Source organism: Capricornis sumatraensis, chromosome 16 (assembly GCF_032405125.1).
Source record: "Capricornis sumatraensis isolate serow.1 chromosome 16, serow.2, whole genome shotgun sequence".
Classification (NCBI taxonomy): domain Eukaryota; kingdom Metazoa; phylum Chordata; class Mammalia; order Artiodactyla; family Bovidae; genus Capricornis; species Capricornis sumatraensis.
The window spans coordinates 74,056,674-74,083,608 of NC_091084.1; the positions used below are offsets into that span (position 1 = coordinate 74,056,674).

The 26,935-nt window shown below is 39.0% G+C and overlaps 1 protein-coding gene across 5 annotated transcripts in view; it reads left to right on the plus strand.

Annotated features, from left to right (window-relative positions):
- The window catches only part of TTC17 (tetratricopeptide repeat domain 17), a 124,385-nt gene that overhangs the window by 92,634 nt on the left and 4,816 nt on the right, over positions 1-26,935 (plus strand). For all 5 annotated transcript variants that reach the window (XM_068988337.1, XM_068988338.1, XM_068988340.1 and 2 more), the window contains 2 exons: positions 941-1,100; positions 2,034-2,117. In XM_068988337.1, the coding sequence (XP_068844438.1) occupies positions 941-1,100; positions 2,034-2,117 (244 nt within the window). The remainder of the gene's footprint in view (positions 1-940; positions 1,101-2,033; positions 2,118-26,935) is intronic.

Below are 26,935 nucleotides of genomic sequence, written 5' to 3' on the forward strand. Positions count from 1 at the left end.
TTCCTCCTCAGGAAATCCTTCACGAACTACCTCCCTCCTCCATCAGCACAGAGGAAATGTACACCCCCTCTAGGAAACTGACACTACTGTGTTTTTATCTTTTATAACTCATCCCATCTGTAATAACTATCACAAGACAGTGAGCATCATAACAGTGGGGACTGGGTATGTTTTGTTAATTATTATAACTCTGATATCTGACATGTGATAGACTGAATAAATAATGAATGAATGTTTGCATATTAATATATGGTCAACTTTTTTAAGTAGCTAGAAGCAAAATTTGCCAGTGTCAAATTGCCACATCAGTATATATGGTGGAGTAAAACATTTGGCCAGTATATAGCAGGAAAATGACCACTTTGGAACCATGAAGGGAAGTGCTTACATCTTATACATGGATACAATGAATAGCTGGATCTGTGTAACATTTACGGTCTAAACTTTAGGGAGCTTGTCCTGTGGGGACAAGTATGCCTCTGTGCATAGAGGGAGAATGAAAGATAGGAACCACTTCTGATTATTTATTACTATCTGTACCCTGGAAAAGAAATCCTAGAAGAGAACCTACCTGGTTTAAAACCTCCCCAGTGAGAGAAAGTGGCCAGCAGCAGCGAGGAAATCAGACACCTTGATGCGTAGAAAGGAGGCAGCTTGAGAAAAGACTGAGCTCAGGACTCAGATCCCAACGCTGCTGCTCTGACCGAGGGCACAGCCTCTACTCACACAGTCAGCAAACAGTCAGTACCAGGCACTGGAGTCCTTGTACCTATAAAGTGAGAGGCCAGACTAAGTAGCTCCGGAAATCGCTTCCATTTTGAGATTCTGTGGTTCCAGATAGTTCTATTTATATATTGCAGTTATGGTCAGCAAATGAGTAATACTTTGTCCCCACCCACTTAACTTTTCTATGGCTAAGGTGGTCCTCTCCATTTTTCAGCATCACCGAACACATAGACTTTGCCACTCCAATACAGCAGCCAGCGATGGAACCTGTTTGCAATGGCAATCTCCCGACGAGCATGCACACCCTGGACCACTTGCAGGGGGTGTCCAACCGAGCCAGCCTACACTACACGGGTGAGAGCCAGTTAACAGAGGTGAGTGCTCTGTTCAGCCAGAGCTATATTCAGCCAGTCTGTAGTTTTTGCCATACAGTTATGATGCAGCTGATAGTGAAAGCGCAAGTGGACAGGCCAGGTTTTTTTGCCTTTTTCAGATGGCTGTTGTCTAGATGGCTTTAGGAAAAGCCTGATTTCTTTCAGGCCCAGTGGCTGAACGTATGCTTTTTTTTATGACCAGAAAATTATAATTCTGATTCATTCCTCCAGATGGGTAGCATTCTGCTTGTCACTGGACGGAGGCTCTTTGTGAGAAATATTTGGGACAGTTAATTCTCCTGTTGACATTCTTAAGAAGGGAGGGAAGGAGGGCAGACCCAGCATATATCTAGCAAAGAGTGTACATAGAGGAATAATCAGAAAACATGCCACAAATATCCAGCAGTAGAGGCTATGTTAAATAAGTTTCAGTGTAGATATAAGCTATTATACAATAAGAGCCATTAAGAAAGATGTATGAGAAATACAGTTATTGACTTGAAGTTTTTTGACTATATTGTGTGAAAATGTAGGTGATACTTTACAGTGTGATCCCATAGTATACAGTCTGTGAGAGTAGTGATACATGTGTACATAGAAAAATATCTGAAAGATACATAAGCGATCCTAACAGTGGTTGTGTCTGGGTGATACAGTTACAAGCGCTTTTTGTTTTCTTTATGTACTCTACTTTTGTAATGCTATAACGAATGTGTTTTACTTGCCTATAACCTTTGTTAAGCGAGAGAGGGCTGAGGGAATGGTAATGGCCTTCAGTGTGTCTTCCACAAAATGCCTTAGCGACAGGACCACAGCAGGCGCCCCCAGATACAGTCTGCACCCACGGCGCAGTGCCCAGCTCGGTGTCAGCAGCGTCGTCAGACCTCGCCTCATTGTCATTCCTCTAATCTGTCATCTCCCTCCCTGAACCAGGTATTGCAGAATCTTGGCAAAGACCAATATCCACAACAGTCACTTGAACAAATTGGCACCAGAATTGCCAAAGTTTTGGAAAAGGTAAGTCACTCTGTAGGAAAGCTATAAACTGTTATGCACTTTCTAACTTTTCCAGATTATTTGCCATTAAGTGGCCCTAACCTCTTTGGTTAGTTATTTAGCACTTGGTAACTAAAAGGATGACGTGAAATAACCCCACACAGAATATTTTAATCATTTTTCTGTGGCTTTTTCCATTACATGGTTACTATTCTTTTTTGCTGCTTTGTTTACTTTCTGTGCTTAAATTTATGTGGTCAGTTTTCTCGTTTTTAGTCTACCATGGATAGATTCAGGTGATGCTACTAAGAACTTTGGAATCCAGGTGTGAGAAATAAGTCAAAGTTTCATCTTCTGGTGAATAAAGAATATTTGGTAGTTTGGATCATGGGTAGGAACCATATCTTGAAATATCTTTTTTCTGAAGTCATGAAACAGGATATTTGCAAAACTTTGTTTTCTTACTTTATGGTTAAGAATCTATCCACTTATTATATGATATTGAAGAGGTGATATAACAGTGATTAAAAGAGTCTACTCAGCTTCCAGTATGACCGTGGCAGTGTGGTAGGGAAGGGTAATCACGTCAGCTTAAAGGAGAGGAAATGCACACAGCCATCACTGTTGCATGGCAGTTCTGAAATTCACATGGCCAGTTGTCACCAGTTCCCCCAATTCCAGGGTAGGAAATAGTCCTTGATTAGGGCCTGTTTTGGTTCCCTGGGGTTAGCTTCCTGTTCTGTTTCTCAGTTCTTCTCTCGAGGCTGCCTTTCCTTTTCCTTAGAAGTGTCCTATATTTGCAGCTAAAGCGCTTCCTCAGCCTGCTGCCTGGGTATCCTTGGCACAACTTTGTAAAACTTTGTGGACTTTCAGATTACAAGACATTCCAAGAGGCAAAAGCCACGCCCACAGATCTCTTCAGGAAGGCCCCATCTGCTTCAAACATGAGTCCAGGACAATACCTTTAAGATTCTTAGATGCCTTTTGTCTGACAGCCCACGAGACTTAACTCAAGACACAGATCTTTCTGAGGTGGAGTAACAGAGGGTCTTACTTCTGTGTTTTTGATGTGATCTTGATCCTGAGGCCATAGTTTTACTGGTAGCATCTGGATTTGATTTTTTTTTTTTTGTCAAAACCTTGTGCTGACTGGAGAAGCTGGTAATTGAGATGAGGAAGTTTCATTTTCTAACCTTGCAAGTCCCAGTTTGGAAGCATTTTCTCTAAATTCTGCTTGGAAACTGTGCAGTTCCTTGTTTAGCTCTCCTCTTTTAATGCTTTATTATGGGTGACATTTAAAAAACCATTTGTCACTCTCAGCATTCTTCCTCAAAGCCTCCCTAGCCAGATCCACAGCATCTTAAGGGATTTTCCTATATTCCAGGTAGAGCCTCCCTCTTTGTTTTGCCAATAGATGGTGATGCCTCTCCCCCAGCCTCCAGGAGCAGTTTCCTCAGTGCTCTTCCAGCCTGCATTAATGGTCTTGTTAATGTTCCTTCAGCAATATCCTCAACCCATTCCCCAGAGTACTGTCAGCATGGCTCTAAGTTTCTATTATGGCAGCAGTCTGTTCTCGATACCAGATATTGTTTTCAGTTATCTTTTTTGCTTAATAAATTAGGCCAGAATTGAGTGGCTTAAAACAAAACTATTATTTGCTCAAGACCCTGCAACCTAAGCTGGACTTCCTTCTGATCTGACTTGGGATCATCCATGCAACCACAAACATATGGAGTCTCAACTGGGGCTGACCACCAAAGAAATATGGAGTGGTTGGAATAGATGAGACACAGCTGTATATTGTCTCTCTCCAAGCAGACTCTCCAGCAGAGAAGCTGGACCTTTTTACCTGGTGTCTCAGGGCTCCAAGAGACTGAGAGCAAAAGCATCCAGGCCTTTCAGAACCCATGCAGAGAGCTGGAACAGCAGCGCCTTTACGAGTTCCATCCGTCAAAGCAAGTCCCAGGGCAAGGGAGATATCCTTCACCTGCTGGTAGTGCAAAGAAAGACTACAGTCCATCTTTAATGGTGGATCTTTAATCCACCACAGTGCCTTTCAGAAGGAGCAACAATAAAACGGGCAGCGTCTCAGTGGAAATGATAAAAACTAGCAGCCAATGCAGTGACATCTTTAAGGTACTAAAAAAGAAAACTGCAAACCTAGAATTCTTTTCCAGCAAAAATATTCTTTAGAAATTGAAATGAAATAGATAGGTGTTCAATAAAAATTCAGAGACCTTGGCACCAGTAGGCTTGCACTGAAATAAAAATTAAAGGGAGTTCTTCAGAAAAATGATCCCAGACAGAAATATGGGCATGCCAGAGGGAAAGGACACTGGAAAGAAAATGTAAATGAAGACTAATTGTACAAAATGATAACTGCACTGCCCTGAGGAGCTTCACCTTTATATATAACCAAAATTCATGGTAACAGTAACATAAACGATGGCAGAGAAATAAATGGAGTCTAAAAGTTCTAAGTTTTAATTGGTATCGGCCAAGTCATAAAAGAAAGTTTGCATTGGACTGTAATAAGAATGTGTGTTTTAAGTTCCAGGCTAACTACTAAAAATGGTTTCAAAATGTAATTCAGTGGAAGGAGAATGAAATAATGTAAAACATTTGATTAATCCAAAGAAAATTAAGAAAGGTAAAAAGTACATAAAAATAGACCACAGATAGTAAAATAGTAGATAAGTATATCATTAGTTAGATTCAGAAAAGATTTATCGTTAAAGCATTTTGTATGGAATGGATTTTTTAAATCCAACTATATGCTGCTTATAAGAGAAACTCTTCAGATATTAGGACACAGAAAGGCTGAAAATACAAAGATGAAAAATACATCATACAAACAATAAAAAAGGACAGCAGATACAGCTATACTCTTTTTTTTAAAAAAAGTTTGAAGCAAGAAACAGGGCTAAAATGAAAAAATTGATAATTTGAGATGATATGGAGCAACCAGAACTCTGATACATTGCTAGTGAGAATATAAAATAATACAGCTATTTGGAAGACAGTCTGATAGCTTATTAAAAAGCTAAGCATATATGATCCAGTATTTTACTGCCTGGTACTTAATCAAAAGTGAAAGTGTTAGTCACTCAGTCATGTCTGACTCTTTGCAAGTCCATGCTCCTCTGATTCTCCAGGCAGGAGTACTGGAGGGAGTAGCCATTCCATTCTCCAGGGGATCTTCCTTACCCAGAGATTGAACCTGGGTCTCCTCCACTGCAGGCGTATTCTTTACTGTCTGAGCCACCAGAGAAACCCCATGAAAATTATGTCCACAAAATACTTGTTAAAAAATGTTCACAGCAGATTTATTTATAACAGCCAAAAACCTAGAAACAGATACCCATCAATAAGAGAATAGATAATCAGTATTATATTTATACAGTAGATACTATTTGACAAGAAAGATCCTATATCCATATTGATGAATCTCAGAAATATTGTGCTATTAAATCACTGGACACAAAAAAATGTATAGTGTATGATTCCCAACTATACGAAATCCTAGAACAGGCACAATTAACCTCTGGTGGTAGAAATCAGAAGAGTGAATTGCTTTGTCAGGGGAAGGGGTTGATTGGGAAGCAGCTTGAAAGAACATTCTGGAGTGTTTAATGTTTTCTGTGTCTTTAAGTAATAGTCAAAACTGAATGTTATACCTAAGGTCTGAGCATTTCCACTTATATTATACCTTGATTTTTTTATGAAGTTTAGATAAAGGTTTTAGACCACCAGAAACTGAAAGATACATGTTATCAGCAGACTGGCATTAAAAATCCTTAAGGGATTTCTTTCAGACAGAAGGAAAACTATTCCAGTTAGAAACTCAGAAAAAAGCAAAGAAAACAACAGCAAGAGTAAATATTAAGATATGTGTAAATAAGTATGTTGATACAAAATAATAACAGTACTGTCTTCTGAGGTTACAGTTCATAGCAACAGCAATACGAAAGGCAGAAAGGAATTACACTGACCACTGTAGATGGTCTCAGATCCAGTTAGACATTTCATACTCGGGTAATTGGCCTCACTTGGCGTGGGCTTCACTTGAGGATCAGGGGCCAGGACACCACAGCAGCAGCAGGCTCATACCTCCAGAATAGGCATCATTAGGCCAGGGCCATTCTCTGCCCACCCTTCTTTCCTACCAAGTGACTGTTTAGGTACGAGGGAACAAGTCAAATGGTTAAGTGAAGACTACCCTGACTTAAATGCTCTAGGTTCCATATGAGAACCAGTATCTTTTGTAATAGCCCCACATGCTCAGAACAGTAGAAAGGGACACAGTTAGCCACAAGAACCATGGTACCTAGAGGCTCCCAGCGGTGGCTTTCTACCAGGTGCTTAGAGTTTTTCCCAGTCTTTTTCTTTTTTCTAATGGAAAAGTATCTATAGGCTATACATTTTACCAGTTATACTGAATTACAACTTTATTTTAAAACTTTATAAAATTCTCGCAGTAGACTTGCGGTGAAACATGTCACAAGTGGTTAAGATAATTCACAATTCTCGGTCACGACTTCATTTGAGAGTTTTCTCACCATCCTAAACGTTGAGGGCAACAGTATGGTTAGAAGTAAAACAATAACTTTCAGTGTTGCTAGAGAGACACACATTTGGTAAACAGTTCTTTTAGTGGGATTGATCTTACAGGTCCAGATGGTTGGGTCAGCTGCCTACCGTTGCTGTTGTCTCCTCCTCCTAGTGTGGGTCTGCGTTTGGGGTCAGCAGTCCTTACTCTAGACCAGTTCAGAGCAGAGACTTCCCTTAAGTGAGAAACATGAAGTCAAGAGACAAGTGCTTTCGTTTCCCTGTGCATGAGCTAGTTAAGAGCACCTGGTAATGGTCCTTTTATCTGGGATAGATACAGTCCTTTAAATGATGCCTTTTCCAGTATGCATAATCTGGCTGAAGGTCATGGGCCGTTTGATCTTCATCCAAAGATTAGAACCCTGTGATAAGTTGATAAGGCTGTTGGGAATGTGCACACATGCATGTGCAATCACTCAGTTGTGTCTGACCCTTTGTGACCCCGTGGACTGTAACTCACCAGGCTCCTTTGTCCATGGGGTTTCTCAGGCAAGAATACTGGAGCGGGTTGCCATCTCTGCCTCCAGTTTTTTCCAGTCTCACCAGTCCAGCTACAGTTTACCAAGGTCATTTTTACTGTAAGCTGTCTTGTCTGGTGACAGCTAACGTTTCTCCTTTATTAGGTCCTGAGAGAAATAGGGCTAGAAGGTAAATCCAACATGAGATTTCATTATAGGCTCACAGACCAACCATGACCTTATTAACTTTTTAGCACAGTAGATCTTAGACTTGAGGGTATACCGCAGTCACCTGGAGGACTTGTTAAAACATATTGCTAGGTTTCTATGACTTCACTTACTGATTTAGTAAGTCTAGGGTTGGGCTTGATAATTTACATTTCTCCTAAATTCCCAGGTGATTCTGGGTGATGTTGCTGATCAGAGGATCACACTTAGAAAATGGCAGTGATAACAAAGCAAAAGCACCTTTTTCCCATTTACCATTGTTTCCCATTTACCTTGTTCTTTCACAAAAGAACAAGGATCTCCGTACCCTCCCTGCTTCAACGTTTAAAATACTTAGTCATTGTCCTTTATTATTTCTCGAAAACACCATCTGTAGTTGTCTCTTTAGAGAGTTTTTAGTTTGCATTACCATAATTATCAGTAAGTGTCAGCAGATAACATTGGTCAGACTCCATTTTAGGGTTCAATCATTATGCACTTTCAGAGCCCTCAAAAAGCTGCCCAGCTTGCAGCCGAGGTTACTCTCACATGGTGGCCTCTGTCGAGGTCTCGCCTGTGATGCCAGATGCACAGCACGCTGCCGCCATTGCCGTTGCAGCCAGTTTGTTTGCCAGGTTGCCACATCGTCCTCTTTGACCTTGTGGGCTGGTGCAGAGGTAGTCTCCCATTTTTGTCCCCCAGTTCTTTAGGTGGTGGCTTGTGAGCACTACTTTGTGCTGGTTGGATCCCCGGCCAACCCAACTTGGGTCAGAGCCACGCTGCTCCACCCCCTTGTCTGATCCAGACCTAGTCACAAACATGCAGCCTTGAGTGTTTGTCTCCTTCCCACCCCTTGTCAGGCATCAGTGCCACCTTTGGCTCAGATGCATCAGCTACACCACGGGAATATGATTCTTGCCAGTCAGCCCATTTTCCACCAGGCATTTCTTGGAAAGTGAGACGTATTCTCTTACCATAAGTTTGTCTCCAGCTTTCATCCATTCCTACAAGGGGAAGATTTATCCCCTGTCACAGTAAGCCTTTGCCATCAGACTCTGAGAAGGTTAGTCCCCACTGAGGCTTACCAGCATCTCCCTCCCCGTTCCATTTGTTTCATGGTGCTCTGGCCATTGAACCAAAGATATGAAAGTCTGTTTCATTGATGCTGCCACTCTGCAATGCACACTGCCTCTGGTTTGAAGCCCAGCTCGACAGATATTTCATATCTTGCGCAACCCAGTAGAGCTGTTGTCTTGCTTTCACTCTGGAGAATACAGAACACATAGCAAGCCAGCAGAGCAGCTTTTCATGTATTTCTCCAAGAGTTCCCATAGCTTTCTGACAGCAGTCCTGGGGACTGTTCTCTACTCCAGCCCCCCAGCTGACAGCTCAGGAATAAGGGATCAGGACCACATAGGTGAGTGTGGGAACCATCCTAGCCTGGAAGTCTCAAGTTCCATGTAAGAACCAATGCCTCTTATAACAGTCCTGTGACCTAGAGTCCAAGAGTTCTAACAAGGGACAAGAAATGTCACACAGGGGAAAACTCAGAGCTGGGTCTTTCTACCAGGTCCTCACAGTCCACTGGCAGTTTAGAGTCAGGTCATCTTTACCATAAGCAGTGTTGCTTAGTAACATGGGTGACAGTCTACCTTTATTAAGTTTCCAGGGGAACACAGCTGAAAACACAAGATTCATTTCCCACGAATACACGTGGACAAAATATTAGGCTTTAGCATTACAGGAAAGTCATAAAATTGAAGTAATAATTTATATTTTTAGTCTGTAATAAATCAAAGATGCATGTTGTACTTTTAGCTAATTACTAAAAGAACAGTTAAAGAATGTATAATTAAGGGAAAATGAAATAATAAAAAACATTTGATTAATTCATAAAGGCGGCCAGGAAGACAAAGGAATATAAAACAGGTGGGTGAAATAGAATGCAAATAGTAAGATGATAGCAATAAACCCAGTTTTTCAGTGATCACAGTAAATTATATAAAAGGATTACATACCTCAATTAGAATGCTCACATCAGACTAGTTTAAAATGTTGAACCCAATTATATGCTGTTTGCAGATAACACACCTGTAGTAATATACAAAACAGCTGATATTAAACCGATGGAAAAAAGATAACATCAAATAAATACTAATCAAAAGAAAGCTGTTGTAACTATGCTAATAACAGACAATGTAGAGTTTAAGGCAGGAAGCATTACTCTATAGATAAAGACAATTCATACTGATAAAGTGGTCAGTCCACCAGAATATTGAAAATTGTGTATCTATACAGAACCAGTATCATAGTTTCACATGATATAGACAGACATTAAACATCGACAGATGTAAAGGGAGCAATGAATCCATGATCAAAATAGACTTTAACATACCTCTTAATAGGTGACAGAACTAAGCGGACAAAAAATATGATACAGGACATCTTGCTAATATACATACTTGACATAACTGACATTCATATCATGCCACATTCAACTGTGACAAAAGTCTTATTTTAAAAATGCATGTGGAACATTTACCATACTGATCACAAGCTGAATCATAAATTAAGCCTCAGTTAAATATTAAACCACTGAAATAATTCAGAGTTTATTTTCCAACCGTAATGGAATTAACCTAGAGAAAAAGATCAGAAAAAAAAAAAAAAAGACAGAAAATTCCCAGTGATTTTGGTGAGATTACTAGTGTACCTGTCCCTGGTGGCTCAAGATGGTGAAGAATCTGCTGGCAGTGCAAGAAACTCAGGTTCAATCCCTGGGTCAAGAAGATCCCCCTGGGGAAGGGAATGGCTGCCTGATCCAGTATTCTTGCTTAAAGAACTCCATGGACAGAGGAGCCTGTTGGGCTGCACAGGGGTCACAAAGAGTTGGTCACGACTGAGCAACTAACACTTTCACTTACTGAATAACTCACAATTTGGTGAAGAAAGCAAAATTAGAAACTATTTTTAAATGAATGACAATAAAGATCTTGTATATCAAAACTTGTGGGATGCAGCTAAAGCAATGCTTGAGGCAAGTTTGTAGCCCTATAAACTAATGGATATATTAACTTAAAAAAAACAGGCTGAAATTAGTGATCTATGCTTCTATCCCAAAAAGCTAGAAAAAGAACAAAATTACACTGAGATATTTCTTGCCTCTATGTTTGGCAAAAATTCAGAAGTTTGTTAGGATACCCTTGGTGCGACCTTGGGAAAACTGGCACTGCCATACACTGTTGGGAGAAATGCAAAATAATTCCTCTCTGAGAGGAATTAGATGCCTAGCAGATTATCTATCTAGCAAGATTATACGTTCATTTACCCATTCATCCAGCAATCCTACTTTTAGGAATATTTCCTAAAAATACAATGGCAAAAAATTTATCTATGAGTACGACTGTTGATTGTAACCTGACTTGTATTAGTGAGCAAAAAACAATCCAAATGCCCAGTAGTAGGGGCTTGATTGAATGGACAGTTCACTGTGGTTGTTCATTGCGTGTGAGATCCACACAGTGGAGGCTTCTGCAGCTGTCAGAATGAAAGAGGACAATCTCTATAAACTTATATGACATAATCTCTGGAATACAGCAAGTGAAAAAAAGAACAATAGAAAAAAATTATACCTCAGATTACTACTTATATCTTTTTAAAATAGCAAGTTGTAGGGAAGGAGAGTATTTGTAGAAAGAAACATATTTTAAAATGAAAAGACTAACTTTGAAAAAAAATTTTAAATGCTGTCCATGGAAGGAAGATAGAAATAGGGTAGAAAAGACAGGAAATAAAGCTAGCTTTCCTTGAATCGACGTTTTTTTACTTTGAAGCCAAATATTTTGCATAATTACAAAAAATTTTTAAATAAGGTAATTCCTAATTAAAAGTGAAATTGAGCCTAACTATGCATTCCATTGGTAGTATAACCACATGAAGAGGAACTATTCCAAGTGCCTTTAAAACACAGTTATTTGGCTGCACATTCCTAATGAAATTTATCCTAAGAACAAAGGAAAGCCTTATACTGTTTTCAGTAGTACTGTTGCTAATAATATTAATGTTATTCTTTTGGGATTATAGGTGCATGTACTGCAAAGGAAATGAGTAATTTTGTTGGTGATTTGGAAACTGGAATTTTGAATATGGGTGAAAGAGCAGAAATGTGAGAACAATGATGTAAACATCTTTAGTCTTAAACTGAAAGTATTAGTAAGAATTCCTGATATATTTAATCGATATATTTACACATATGCTGGCTTTATTTTGCTGTGGTAGAGTCACTAGCCCAGTATTAGTAAGCACCCTCCGTACCCAGATTGTGGTCTCTAGATACTTTGCCACTTTAAAACAAAGTCTGTAATAAAAGACAAAGAAGGGCATTGTGTAATGATAAAGGGATCAATACAAGAAGAGGATATAACATTCATAAACATAAACGTACCCAATACAGGAGCACTTAAATATATAAAGCAAATATTAAAAGACCTAAAGATTGACAGTAATACAATAATAATGGGGGACTTTAATACCCCACTTATATCAGTGGACAAATTAATCACCCAGACAGAAAATCCATAAGGAAACAGTGGCCTTAAATGACATTAGACTACTTGGCTTTAATAGATATCTGTAGGACATTCCAGGCTTCCCTGGTGGCTTAGATGGTAAAGAAACTGCCTCAATTGCAGGAGACCCAGGTTCAATCCCTGGATCGAGAAAATCCTCTGGAGAAGGAAATGGCTACCCACTCCAGTATTCTTGCCTGGAGAATTCCATGGACAGGGGGGCCTGATGGTCTCTGGTCTATAGGGTTGCAAGAGTTGGACACAACTGAGCAACTAACACACACACACACACACACACACACACACACTCCATCCCCAAACAGTAGAATACACATTGTTTTCAAGTGCACATGGACCATTCTCCTGAATGAATCACATGCTAGGACACAAAACTAGTCCTAGTAAATTTAGGAGCATAGAAGTTATATCAAGCATCTTATCTGACCACAACAGTATGAAAACTAGAGATCAGTTACAAAAGAAAAATGGGAAAAACAGAAACACATGGAGACTAAACATGATACTTAAAAACCAGCAGGTCAATGAAGAAATCAAAGAGGAGATCAGAAAATACCTTGAGACAAATGAAAATAAACAACTTTCCAAAGTCTGTGGGACACAGCAGTAACAGTCACAAGAGGGAATTTTGTAGCAATGCAGGCATACCTCAAGAAACAAAGAAAATCTTAAACATAACCACCTACCATCTAAAGGAGTTAGAAAAAGAAACAGGGCTTCCCTGGCTCAGTGGTAAAGAATCTGCCAGCAATGCAGGAGACACAGGTTCCACCCCTGGGTCAGGAAGATCCCCTGGAGAAGGATATGGCAACCTACTCCAGCATTCTTGCCTGGGAAAGAAAAAGATAAACCCAGTTGAGCTATTTCAAATCCTGAAAGATGATGCTGTGAAAGTGCTGCACTCAATATGCCAGCAAATTTGGAAAACTCAGCAGTGGCCACAGGACTGGAAAAGGTCAGTTTTCATTCCAATCCCAAAGAAAGGTAATGCCAAAGAATGCTCAAACTGCCGCACAATTGCACTCATCTCACACGCTGGTAAAGTAATGCTCAAAATTCTCCAAACCAGGCTTCAGCAATATGTGAACCATAAACTTCCAGATGTTCAAGCTGGTTTTAGAAAAAGCAGAGGAACCAGAGATCAAATTGCCAGCATGTGTAAGAGAGTTCCAGAAAAACATCTATTTCTGCTTTATTGACTCTGCCAAAGCCTTTGACTGTGTGGATCACAATAAACTGGAAAATTCTGAAAGAGATGGGAATACCAGACCACCTGACCTGCCTCTTGAGAAACCTCTATGCAGGTCAGGAAGCAACAGTTGGAACTGGACATGGAACAACAGACTGGTTCTAAATAGGAAAAGGAGTACATCAAGGCTGTATATTGTCACCCTGCTTTTTTAATTTATATGCAGAGTACATCATGAGAAACGCTGGGCTGGACGAAGCACAAGCTGGAATCAAGATTGCCAGGAGAAATATCAATAACCTCAGATATGCAGATGACACCACCCTTATGGCAGAAAGTGAAGAGGAACTAAAGAGCCTCTTGATCAAAGTAAAAGAGGAGAGTGGAAAAGTTGACTTAAAGCTCAACATTCAGAAAACTAAGATCATGGCATCTGGTCCCATCACTTCATGGGAAGTAGATGGGGAAACAATGGAAACAGTGTTGGACTTTATTTTTTTGGGCTCCAAAATCACTGCAGATGGTGACTGCAGCCATGAAATTCAAAGATGCTTACTCCTTGGAAGGAAAATTATGACCAACCTAGATAGCATATTGAAAAGCAGAGACATTACTTTGCCAACAAAGGTCCATTTAGTCAAGGCTGTGGTTTTCCCAGTGGTTATGTATGGATGTGAGAGTTGGACTGTGAAGAAAGCTGAGTGCCGAAGAATTGATGCTTTTGAACTGTGGTGTTAGAGAAGACTCTTGGACTGCAAGGAGGTCCAACCAGTCCATCCTAAAGAAGATCAGTCCTGGGTATTCATTGGAAGGACTGATGCTGAAGCTGAAACTCCAGTACTTTGGCCACCTCATGAGAAGAGTTGACCCATTGGAAAAGACCCTGATGCTGGGAGGGATTGGGGGCAGGAGGAAAAGGAGATGACAGAGGGTGAGATGGCTGGATGGCATCACTGACTCAATGTACATGAATCTGAGTGAACTCTGGGAATTGGTGATGGACAGGGAGGCCTGGCGTGCTGTGATTCATGGGGTCACAAAGAGTTAGACATGACTGAGTGACTGAACTGAACTGAACTGAAGAAGTTAGGAAATAATAAAGATAGGAGAAGTAGAGACCAAGCAAAACAATAGAAAAGATCAGAGAAACCAAGAACTGTTTTTTTTTGTAAAGATAAAAGTAATAAGACTTTATCCAGGCTCATCAAGGATAAAAGAGAAAGGATCCAAATGAGAGAAATGAAAACATATCACAGATATACAGTCATAAGAGAATACTATGGAAAAAAAAATAGAGACTACTACGAACAGTTATATGCCAAGAAACTGGATAACCTAGAAGAAGAAATGGATAAATTTCTAGAAACATAGTCTTCCACAACTCAATCAGGAAGAAACAGATAATCTGAACAGATCAACTACTAGTATTAAAACTGAATCCGTAATCAAGAAACTACAAAAAACCAAAGTCCAGGACTAGATAGCTTCACAGGGCAAGTCTATCAAACATACAAAGGAAAGTTAATACTTACCCCTTTCAAAGTATTCCAAAAAATTGAAGAGACAGCAGTGCTCCCAAATTCATTCCACGGGACAACCATTACCTTGTGTACATGAGTATGACCATGAGTTGCTGATAAATGTTGAATCTAGGTGGTGAGCACATGGAGTTCATTATACTGTTTCCTTTTTTTGTATATGCATTTGAAACTTTTCATTCTAAAACACCTAAAAGGTGTAGTCACAACGGTGAGCAAAGAAATGGCATATCAAAAAATGAGTAGGCAAATTTTTAAACATTACATACATCTTAAGCTAAAAATATATTTGTGTTACTAATTAAGTCAAATGCCCAGTGGATGAGTTAGATAGATTTAGCCAGAATTAAGTAATCAGTGAATTGCAAACTTTATGTAAAAAATTACCTGGAGTATTATAAAGATAAGGAAATAAGCAAATCCACAGATTCAGGAAGCACCAGGTGTCCCAAACTGGGTAAATAGAAAGAAATCCACGCCAAGATGCATTATGGCAAAGACAAAAGATATCTTCAGAGTGTCTTTTTCAGTCAGGATCCTGTCAGGAAAACAGAAACATCATTATGTATTTCAAAAAACAAATTTAATTTAGAGAACTGATTACAGGCAGACCTAGTTTTATTGCACTTCGCTTTATTGTGCTTGGCAGATGCTGCATTTTTTGCAAATTGAAGGTTTGTGGGAACCCTGTCTTGAGCAAATCTGTTGGTGCGGTTTTCACTTTCTCTGTGTCACATTTTGGTAATTCTCACAATACTTTGAACTTTTTCGTTACGACTTCTGTTACGGTGATCCCTGACCACTGATCTTTGATGTTACTGTTCCCACTCACTGAAGGTTCAGCTGATTGTCACCATTTTTTAGCAAGGAGGTATTTTTAATGAAGGTATGTATGTACATAGTTTTGTTTTTTCTTTTTTTAGGGCTTCCTGGGTAGCTCAAACAGTTAAGAATCTGCCTGCAGTGCAGGAGACCTGGGTTCAGTCCCTGGGTCAGGAAGATCCCCTGGAGAAGGGCGTGGCAACCCACTCCAGTATTCTTGCCTGGAGAATTCCATGGACAGAGGAGCTTGGTGGGCTCCAGTCCATGGGGTGACAAACGACTGAACGACTAACAAAACAGCACATATCTTTTTAGACACAGTGCTACTGCACGCATAATAGACTAGAGTATTAAATGTAAACGTAACTTATGTATGTGCTAGGAAACCAAAAAGTTTGTGTGACTCGCTTTTTTGCAGTATTCACTTTATTGTGGAGGTCTGTAACCAAGCAGTATCTCTGAGACATGACTATACATTGTGGTGGAGGGCTGAAAAAGAGAAAAGGAAACGCTTAGGTAAATCAGAGATACGCACTGTAGGGAGTGGGAAGGCAAACCCTTGGGGTTTCTGAAATCTAGAGTTCACAGGCAAGAACTCTGGGTGAACTAGAGTTCCTGCTTCGGAGGAGGGAGCACAGGCTGGCCACTGGGTCTGGAAGTGTTGCCAGAATGAGCAACTGGAATAGCATACCAACTGAGGGAAAAAATCCCACTCCTTCTCACCTTCCAATGCCTAGCACACATTTGCAGAACTCAACAAGAAGCCCACTAGCAAAGGAGAAATGTGGTTTGTAGTGTTCAGCCACAACTTCACAAAGCAGATTGTACAATTTTGGATTTGCATCTGAGAGGAACTAGCTTAAGAAATATAACAGCAGCCATTCATTCAACAAATAGGTAGCAAAGGCCTGCTTTGTGCAAAATAATTTTCAAGGGCTTAGCGTATATCAGTGAAGAAAACTTAAGACAAAGATCTCTGCCCTCATGGAGACAGAAAGGACAGATTTCCTATAGAGGAATGTGATTGAATGTTTCTCATAGCAACTGTCTAATCCAGATGACAGTTTTGGAAGGATACCGGGCCCCCTAGAATTGTGGCCCCTACAATGACGAAGAGTAAAGGCACTTAAAGAACTGGAAAAAGTTTACCAAGAGCCCCACCCTAAAGGAGCTTTTCTGTATGATAACTAAAGAAAAGCTATCTGAAGCAAAGGAAGATTTACTAAGCAAATAAAATAACACAGGTATACAAACCCAAACAAACACTGTAGAAAACAGTTTGAGATTTCTTTTTTAATGATGAAACAAATTCTGGACAGATGTACATTTGAGAATGGGATAAATAGAGTTAAGGTATTTAAAGGCCCTTTTCGTGTTTAGGAGGGGTAAGTTAGTATGTTGCTTGGACTTTAAGTTAAAAATTGAGTAGAAATTTAAGGGTAACCTTTTAAAAAATGTGCAAATCCCAAACCTGTGAGGATAAAATAATGCAGTAAGAAGAGAAGGACAAAAAAAAAAAAAAAACAAGAAATGCCACCAAAAAAAGGAAAAAAAGCATTCAAGAATTTGGATAAAAGGAACCAAGAAATATAATAGTCTTTAAAATAATCCACAGTGTAAATCACACTAATGTCAAATTGGAAATGTTTTAAAGGAGCTACATATATTTTTTAAGTCATACCTAAAACATAATAGAAATGTTGAAAATAATGGGAAAATACTAATCAAAAATGAATATACTACCAAAAGGTAGTAAAGACAGTTACATTAATTACCTGAAAAGATATATTTCAGAGCAGAAAAATTATTAGGGTCAGAGAGAATGACCATATAATGATAAAAGCTTTAATTCACCAGAAATATATACCAGAAAAAGAAGTGCAAAAAGCAAGATGGTTGTCTCAAGAGGCCTTACAAATAGCTGAGAAAAGAAGAGAAGTGAAAGGCAAAGGAGAAAAGGAAAGATATATCCATCTGAATGCAGAGTTCCAAAGAATACCAAAGAGAGATAAGAAAGCCTTCCTGAGTTATCAATGCAAAGAAATAGAGGAAAACAATAGAATGGGAAAGACTAGAGATCTCTTCAAGAAAATAAGAGGTACCAAGGGAACATTTCATGCAAACATGGGCTCAATAAAGGACAGAAACAGTATGGACCTAACAGAAGCAGAAGATATTAAGAGGTGACAAGAATACACAGAAGAACTATACAAAAAAGATCTTAGTGACCCAGATAACCACAGTGTTGTTATCGCTCACCTGGATCCAGACATCATGGAATGCAAAGTCAAGTGGGCCTTAGGAAGCATCATTACAAACAGAGCTAGTCGAGGTGAAGGAATTCCAGCTGAGCTATCTCAAATCCTAAAAGATGATGCTGTGAAAGTGCTGCATTCAATATGCCAGCAAATTTGGAAAACTCAGCAGTGACCACAGGACTGGAAAAGGTCAGTTTTCATTCCATTCCCAAAGAAGGGCAATGCCAAAGAATGTTCAAACTACCATACAATTGCAGTCATCTCACACACTAGCAAAGTAATACTCAAAATTCTCCAAGCTAGGCTTCAACAGTACTTGAACCAAGAACTCCAGATGTTCAAGCTGGATTTAGAAAAGGCGGAGGAACCAGAGGTCAATTGCCAGCATCTGTTGAATCATCAAAAAAGCAAGAGTTCCAGAAAAATGCCTACTTCTATTTCATTGACCATGCTAAAACCTTTGTGTGGATCACAACAAACTGTGGAAAGTTCTTCAAGAGATGAGAATAGCAGATCACCTAGGCTGCCTCCTGAGAAATCTGTATACAGATCAAGAAGCAACAGTGAGAACCAGACATGGAATGACGGACTGGTTCCAAGTTGGGAAAGGAGTACAGCAAGGTTGTATGTATATTGTCACCCTGTTTATTTAACTTGTATGCAGAGTACATCATGCAAAATGTGAGGCTTGATTCCAGCACAAGCTGGAATCAAGATTGCAGGGAGAAATATCAATAACCTCAGATATGCAGATGAAACCACCCTTATGGTAGAAAGCAAAGAGGAACTAAAGAGTCTCTTGATGAATCTGAAAGAGGAGAGTGAAAAAGTTGGCTTAAAACTTAGCATTCAAAACTCTAAGATCATGGCATCCGGTCCCATCATTTCATAGCAAATAGATGAGAAAACAATGGAAATAGTGACAGACTTTATTTTCTTGGGCTCCAGAATCACTGCAGATGGTGACAGCAGCTGTGAAATTAAAAACAGTTGCTCCTTGGAAGAAAAGTTACGATAAACCTAGACAGCATATTAAAAAGCAGAAATATTACTTTGCCAACAAAGGTCCGTATAGTCATGGTTTTTCCAGTAGTCATGTATGGATGTGAGAGCTGGACCATAAAGAAAGCTGAGCACCAAAGAATTGATGCTTTTGAACTGTGGTGTTGGAGAAGACTCTTGAGAGTCCCTTGGACTGCAAGGAGATCCAGCCAGTCAACCCTAAAGGAAATCAGTCCTGAATATTCATTGAAAGGACTGATGTTGAAGCTGAAGCTCCAGTACTTTGGCCACTTGATGCAAAGAAGTGACTCATTAGAAAAGACCGGATGCTGGGAAAGATTGAAGGCAGCTGGAGAAGGGGATGACAGAGGATGAGATGGTTGGATGGCATCACCGACTCAATGGACCTGAGTTTGAGTGAACTCCAGGAGTTGGTGATGGACAGGGAAGCCTGGCGTGCTGCAGTCCTTGGGGTCGCAAAGAGTCAAACACTACTGAGCAACTGAACTGACTGATAATGATAACCTTATGCATACCCAGTAAGATAACTTCAAAATATATAAAGCAGAAAATGATTGATTTAATGAAACAACCTGACAAACCAACACACACACACACCTTTTTCTGCTGCTAAGCCAGTCAGTCCATTCGAATTTATATTCATAAGTATATTAGCCTGTGGTGTAGCTTCCAGAGAAGCTAAAATTTCATCACCCAAATTAAAGGAGAAAAATTATGAAATCATTTCAGTAGATTGCATTTGATAAAATTCAGTACATTCATGAACTAAAGGTAGTGCAAATTAAGAATAGAGAAGAATTTCTTTAATCTGATGAGAAGAATCCACAAAACATTTTTATCAAAGATAATTCTTAATGGAAGAAGTATTTTAAATAATTCTTTGAAGTCAGGAAAAAGAATGCCCACCATTACCTCTTCTTCTCAGCATTGTACTGAAAGTCCTAGCGTGAGTATTAGGAAGAAAAAAAACATGTTATTCAGAAATGATGTGATTATCTGCATAGCAAACCTAAAAGACACACACATTTTTAGAAGTAACAATGTGTTATCAAGGTAGTTGCCTGTAAAGTCAGTAAATAAAAATGTTACATTTCTATACAGCAGCAGTAAATACTAGAAAACATAATTTTAACATGTAGTTACTTTGTTACAAAAATATAGTTCTCCCCAAAAAAATTTATATAAAATTCCCAGTACTAAATCTAACCAGAAAGTCATAAGGCCTATGTGCAGAAAGTGATAAAACTTTACTGAAAGACATTGTAAAAGACCTAAATAAGCAGAAGGGTATGTAATGTTCATGGATAAGAACATACATAACCATAAACACATCAGTTTTCCACAATTTGATTTATAAAGTCAATTCTGTTATAATCAAAATAACAGGTTTTTGGGTTTTTTATGCCTCTTGAATAGCAGATCTTTACATTTATATGGAAGAGTAAAAAAATAGATATGACATTCATGAAAAGAATAAGGTTGTGAGAATTGCCTTACTTTTATAAAAAATTATAAAATGAAACATTGTGCCATTTACTCAAGGAATGAACAAAAATAACAAAGGTGAATAAAAGCCTGTATAACAGTCTCTAGCTTACATGAAGCTATGCAAGATCAGTGGGGAGGTAAGGGTTATTCAGGAAGCTTTCTAGGGCAGTTACTTAATTTCAGTCGGCCCCTCACATCCTACACAAAAAATGAATTCCACACGAATTAAGGATTCAAGCATCAAAAACAAAACTTTAAAAATTAAAATATGAGAGATGATCTTTCTGGCCTTGAAGTACAAAAAGGTTTCTTGAAGAAGATTATAAAAGCACAAACCAGAGAAGAGAATGTTAATAAGTTCAACTACATTAACATTTTAAATGTTTTAATTAAAGATTTTTTTTAATGAAAAAGAAGCCAGAGTAAGGAAAATTCATGTAACACTCTTAGTTTATAAGGATTAATATCCAGAGCATGGAAATAAAGTGATGAGAAAGATAAATAAGATAGAAAAAAGGTATAGAAAAGATATTAACAGACATTCGACAGAAAACAGTAAGACCAATGTGTCTATGACCAATAAAAAAACAGTTCTCAATCTCACTAATAGGAAATGCAGATTAAGGCTACAGTAAGATACCGTTTCACCCCCACTGATAATACTAAGAATTAGAAAGGGTAGAAAGCAGGAGGCACTTTTAAACATTGCTGGTAGGACTGTAACTTGTCGTAAAACCTTTAGGAAGCAATTTGACTTTCTCTTGGACATTGGCACATCCTGGGATGTAGCAGCTCCATTCCCATGTATATAGACTAGAGAAACTCCTTGTACATTTACTGACAACAGGAAGTAACGCAAACTCCTCCCCCCATTTACAGAAAATGGATAAACACATTATGGTATATTCACTTAATGGACGTTTAATTGTGTATAAAGGAAATTGAGTGAACTAAGAACTACATTCAGCAACATGGAGTGTTTAAGAGTGTTGAGTAAAAACCCCCAAATCCCAGAAGACTGCTTACAGTATTATACCATTTTTATAATGCACAGGAAGAAGTCAACTAAGCATTGTATTGTTGGGGTAAATATGTGTATGTGTGTGATAGAACAGTGTTTAAAAAGAGCAGTGGAAATCAAATCAATAAAATTAGAAATGAAAATGGAGAGATCACAACAGACAACACAGAAATACAAAGGATCATAAGAGATCTACTATCAGCAATTATATGCCAATAAAATGGACAACGTGGAAGAAATGGACAAATTCTTAGAAAAGTACAACTTTCCAAAACTGAACCAGGAAGAAGTAGAAAATCTTAACAGACCCATCACAAGCACAGAAATTGAAACTGTAATCAGAAATCTTCCAGCAAACAAAAGCCCAGGTCCAGACGGGTTCACAGCTGAATTCTACCAAAAATTTAGAGAAGCGCTAACACCTATCCTACTCAAACTCTTCAAGAAAATTGCAGAGGAAGGTAAACTTCCAAACTCATTCTATGAGGCCACCATCACCCTAATAGCAAAACCTGACAAAGATGCCACAAAAAAAGAAAACTACAGGCCAATATCACTGATGAACATAGATGTAAAAATCCTTAACAAAATTCTAGCAATCAGAATCCAACAACACATTTAAAAGATCATACACCATGACCAAGTGGGCTTTATCCCAGGGATGCAAGGATTCTTCAATATCTGCAAATCAATCAATGTAATTCACCACATTAATAAATTGAAAAATAAAAGCCATATGATTATCTCAATAGATGCAGAGAAAGCCTTTGACAAAATTCAACATCCATTTATGATAAAAACTCTCCAGAAAGCAGGAATAGAAGGAACATACATACCTCAACATAATAAAAGCTATATATGACAAACCCACAGCAAACATTATCCTCAGTGGTGAAAAATTGAAAGCATTTCCCCTAAAGTCAGGAACAAGACAAGGGTGCCCACTTTCACCGCTACTGTTCAACATATTCTGGAAGTTTTGGCCACAGCAATCAGCAGAAAAAGAAATAAAAGGAATCCAAATTGGAAAAGAAAAAGTAAAACTCTCACTGTTTGTAGATGACATGATCCTCTAAGAAAACCCTCATAGAAAACCCTAAAGACTCCACCAGAAAATTACTAGAGCTAATCAATGAATATAGTAAAGTTGCGGGGTATAAAATCAACACACAGAAATCCCTTGCATTCCTATACACTAATAATGAGAAAGTAGAAAAAGAAATTAAGGAAACAATTCCATTCACCATTGCAACAAAAAGAATAAAATACTTAGGAATATATTTACCTAAAGAAACTAAAGACCTATATATAGAAAACTATAAAACACTGATGAAAAAAATCAAAGAGGACACTAATAGATGGAGAAATATACCATGTTCATGGATCAGAAGAATCAATACTACCCAAAGCAATCTACAGATTCAATGCAATCCCTATCAAGCTACCAGCGGTATTCTTCACAGAGCTAAAACAAATAATTTCAAGATTTGTATGGAAATACAAAAACCCTCGAATAGCCAAAGCAATCTTGAGAAAGAAGAATAGAACTGGAGGAATCAACCTGCCTGACTTCAGGCTCTACTACAAAGCCACAGTCATCAAGACAGGATGGTACTAGCACAAAGACAGAAATATAGATCAATGGAACAAAATAGAAAGCCCAGAGATAAATCCACACACCTATGGACACCTTATCTTCAACAAAGGAGGCAAGAATATACAATGGATTAAAGACAATCTCTTTAACAAGTGGTGCTGGGAAAACTGGTAAACCACTTGTGAAAGAATGAAACTAGAACACTTTCTAACACCATTCACAAAAATAAATTCAAAATGGATTAAAGATCTAAACATAAGACCAGAAACTATAAAACTCCTAGAGGAGAACATAGGCAAAACACTCTCCAACATAAATCACAGCAGGATCCTCTGTGATCCACCTCCCAGAATACTGGAAATAAAAGCAAAAATAAACAAATGGGATCTAATTAAAATTAAAAGCTTCTGCACAACAAAGGAAACTATAAGCAAGGTGAAAAGACAGCCTTCTGAATGGGAGAAAATAATAACAAATGAAGCAACTGACAAATAACTAATCTCAAAAATATACAAGCAATTTATGCAGCTCAATTCCAGAAAAATAAATGACCCAATCAAAAAATGGGCCAAAGAACTAAATAGACATTTCTCCAAAGAAGACATACGGATGGCTAACAAACACATGAAAAGATGCTCAACATCACTCATTATCAGAGAAATGCAAATCAAGACCACAATGAGGTACCATTTCACACCAGTCAGAATGGCTGCGATCCAAAAGTCTACAAGCAATAAATGCTGGAGAGGGTGTGGAGAAAAGGGGACCCTGTTACACTGTTGGTGGGAATGCAAACTAGTACAGCCACTATGGAGAAAAGTGTGGAAATTCCTTAAAAAACTGCAAATAGAACTGCCTTATGACCCAGCAGTCCCACTGCTGGGCATACACACTGAGGAAACCAGAATTGAAAGAGACACGTGTACCCCAATGTTCATCGCAGCACTGTTTATAATAGCCAGGACATGGAAGCAGCCTAGATGTCCATCAGCAGACGAATGGATAAGGAAGCTGTGGTACATATACACAATGGAGTATTACTCAGCCGTTAAAAAGAATACATTTGAATCAGTTCTAATGAGGTAGATGAAACTGGAGCCTATTATACAGAGTGAAGTAAGCCAGAAAGAAAAACACCAATACAGTATACTAATGCATATATATGGAATTTAGAAAGATGGTAATGATAACCCTGTATGTGAGACAGCAAAAGAGACACAGATGTATAGAACAGACTTTTGGACTCTGTGGGAGAGGGAGAGGGTGGGATGATTTGGGAGAATGGCAGTGAAACATGTATACTATCATGTAAGAAACCAATCGCCAGTCTAGGTTCAATACAGGATACAGGATGCTTGGGGCTGGTGCACTGGGATGACGCAGAGAGATGATATGGGGAGGGAGGTGGGAGGGGGGGTTCAGGGTTGGGAACTCATGTACACCTATGGTGGATTCATGTCAATGTATGGCAAAACCAATACAGTATTGTAAAGTTAAATAAATAAATAAAAAGTTAAAAAATAAATAAAAAGAGCAGTGGGATCATAAACACAACACTTGGGATAATGTATGCCTCTGGAGCAAAGCCAGAGGACAGCACCGTGAGAGAACACACAGGTAGATGCACGGTAACTCACCACCCTGCCACCACCATTTACAGAAAGTAGATAAACATATCATAGTATATTCACCTAGTGGACAATGTAATTGTGCAGCAAGGAAATTGCACGAACTAAAAACTACATTCAGCCTCATGGGTGAATCTTATGAGGGTAGTAGTTTCTGGGATATTTATTATTTTATGCTTTACAGCATAAGTGTATATTTTATATAATTACATATTATCTATGTGTATATATTTATAACACACATATATAACCTATATATGTGTTCCTTGGAGTGTGTCATATATTGGCAGTGTGTTAGTCAGTCAGTCACGTCTGACTCTTTGTGACCCCGTGGACTGCAGCCTACCAGGCTCCTCCGTCCATGGGATTGTCCAGGCAAGAGCACTGGAGTGAGGTGCCAGTGCCTTCTCCTTCATTTCTTCTACTACTGCCGACAAGGTGACTGAAACAACAGAAATGTATCCTCTCAGTGCTGGAGGCTACAAGTTGGGGATCCAGGTACCGGCAGGGTTGTTTTCTTCTGAGGCCTCTCTCCTTGGCTTGCAGCTGGCTACCCTCTAGGCAGCTCTTCAAGTGGTCATCGTCTGCACAAAGGACACTGATGTATCTCCTTCTCTTCTATAAATCCACTTACATTAGATTTTGTTGTTTGGTCACTAAGTCGTGTCCGACTCTTTTGCTACCCCATGGACTATAGTCCACCAGGCTCCTCTGGCAAGAATACTGGAGTGGGTTGCCATTTCCTCCTCCAGGGGATCTTCCTGACCCAGGGATCGAACACGCATCTCCTGCATTGCAGGCAAACTCTTTACTGCTGAGCCACCTAGAAAGCCAGTTACATTAGATTAGGGCCCTACATTAATGACCTCATTTTTAACTTAGTATGCTCTCTAAAGACTTTATTTCTAAATACAGTTGCATTCTGAGATACTAGGGATTGAGACTTCAACATATGACTCTGGGCAGACACAATTCACCCCATGACAACAGTCTCAGAGAATAATTTTCCTATTAACCCTTCTTAAGAAAACTATTAAAAGATAAACTTTGGCCAACCAAGAGATGACTAGAGAAGCCACACAAAACTAATGTCAGTAATCAAGGAATATATTTACATGTAGAACCAACACAAAAACAAGGCAGGAAATAGTATTTATATCACCCTGTGTGCCCCGCCAATGAAAAATGATAGAATTACCAAAAAAATAGATTGAAGGAACAAAACAAGACAGGAAGCAGAGTAAGGTTTCCAGTTGCCTCAACCAGAATGGCTGGGAATTAGAAACATCCATCAAAAGGGGTAAATGAAACAGGGAAATTAAAAATTAGATGTAGATTAGAGCTATTTCAAATCCTGAAAGATAATGCTGTGAAAGTGCTGCACTCAATATGCCAGCAAATTTGGAAAACTCAGCAGTGGCCACAGGACTGGAAAAGGTCAGTTTTCATTCCAGTCCCAAAGAAAGGCAATGACAAAGAATGCTCAGACTACCACACAATTGCACTCATCTCACACGCTAGTAAAGTAATGCTCAAAATTCTCCAAGCCAGGCTTCAGCAATACATGAACTGTGAACTTCCAGATGTTCAAGCTGGTTTTAGAAAAGGCAGAGGAACCAGAGATCAAATTGCCAACATGCACTGGATCATCAAAAAAGCAAGAGAGTTCCAGAAAAACATCTATTTCTGCTTTATTTACTCTGCCAAAGCCTTTGACTGTGTGGATCACAATAAACTGGAAAATTCTGAAAGAGATGGGAATACCAGACCACCTGACCTGCCTGTTGAGAAACCTCTATGCAGGTCAGGAAGCAACAGTTAGAAGTGGACATGGAACAACCGACTGGTTCCAAATAGGAAAAGGAGTACGTCAAGGCTGTATATTGTCACCCTGCTTATTTAACTTATATGCAGAGTACATCATGAGAAACGCTGGGCTGGAAGAAGCATAAGCTGGAATCAAGATTGCTGGGAGAAATATCAATAACCTCAGATATGCAGATGACACCACCCTTATGGCAGAAAAGTGAAGAGGAACTAAAAAGCCTCTTGAGTGAAAAAGAGTGGAAAAGTTGGCTTAAAGCTCAACATTCAGAAAACAAATATGGCATCTGGTCCCATCACTTCATGGGAAATAGATGGGGAAACAGTGGAAACAGTGTTGGACTTTATTTTGGGGGGCTCCAAAATGACTGCAGATGGTGACTGCAGCCATGAATTTCAAAGATGCTTACTCCTTGGAAGAAAAGTTACAACCAACCTAGATAGCATATTGGAAAGCAGAGACATTACTTTGCCAACAAAGGTCCGTTTAGTCAAGGCTATGGTTTTTCCAGTGGTCATGTGTGGATACGAGAGTTGGACTGTGAAGAAAGCTGAGCACCAAAGAATTGATGCTTTTGAACTGTGGTGTTGA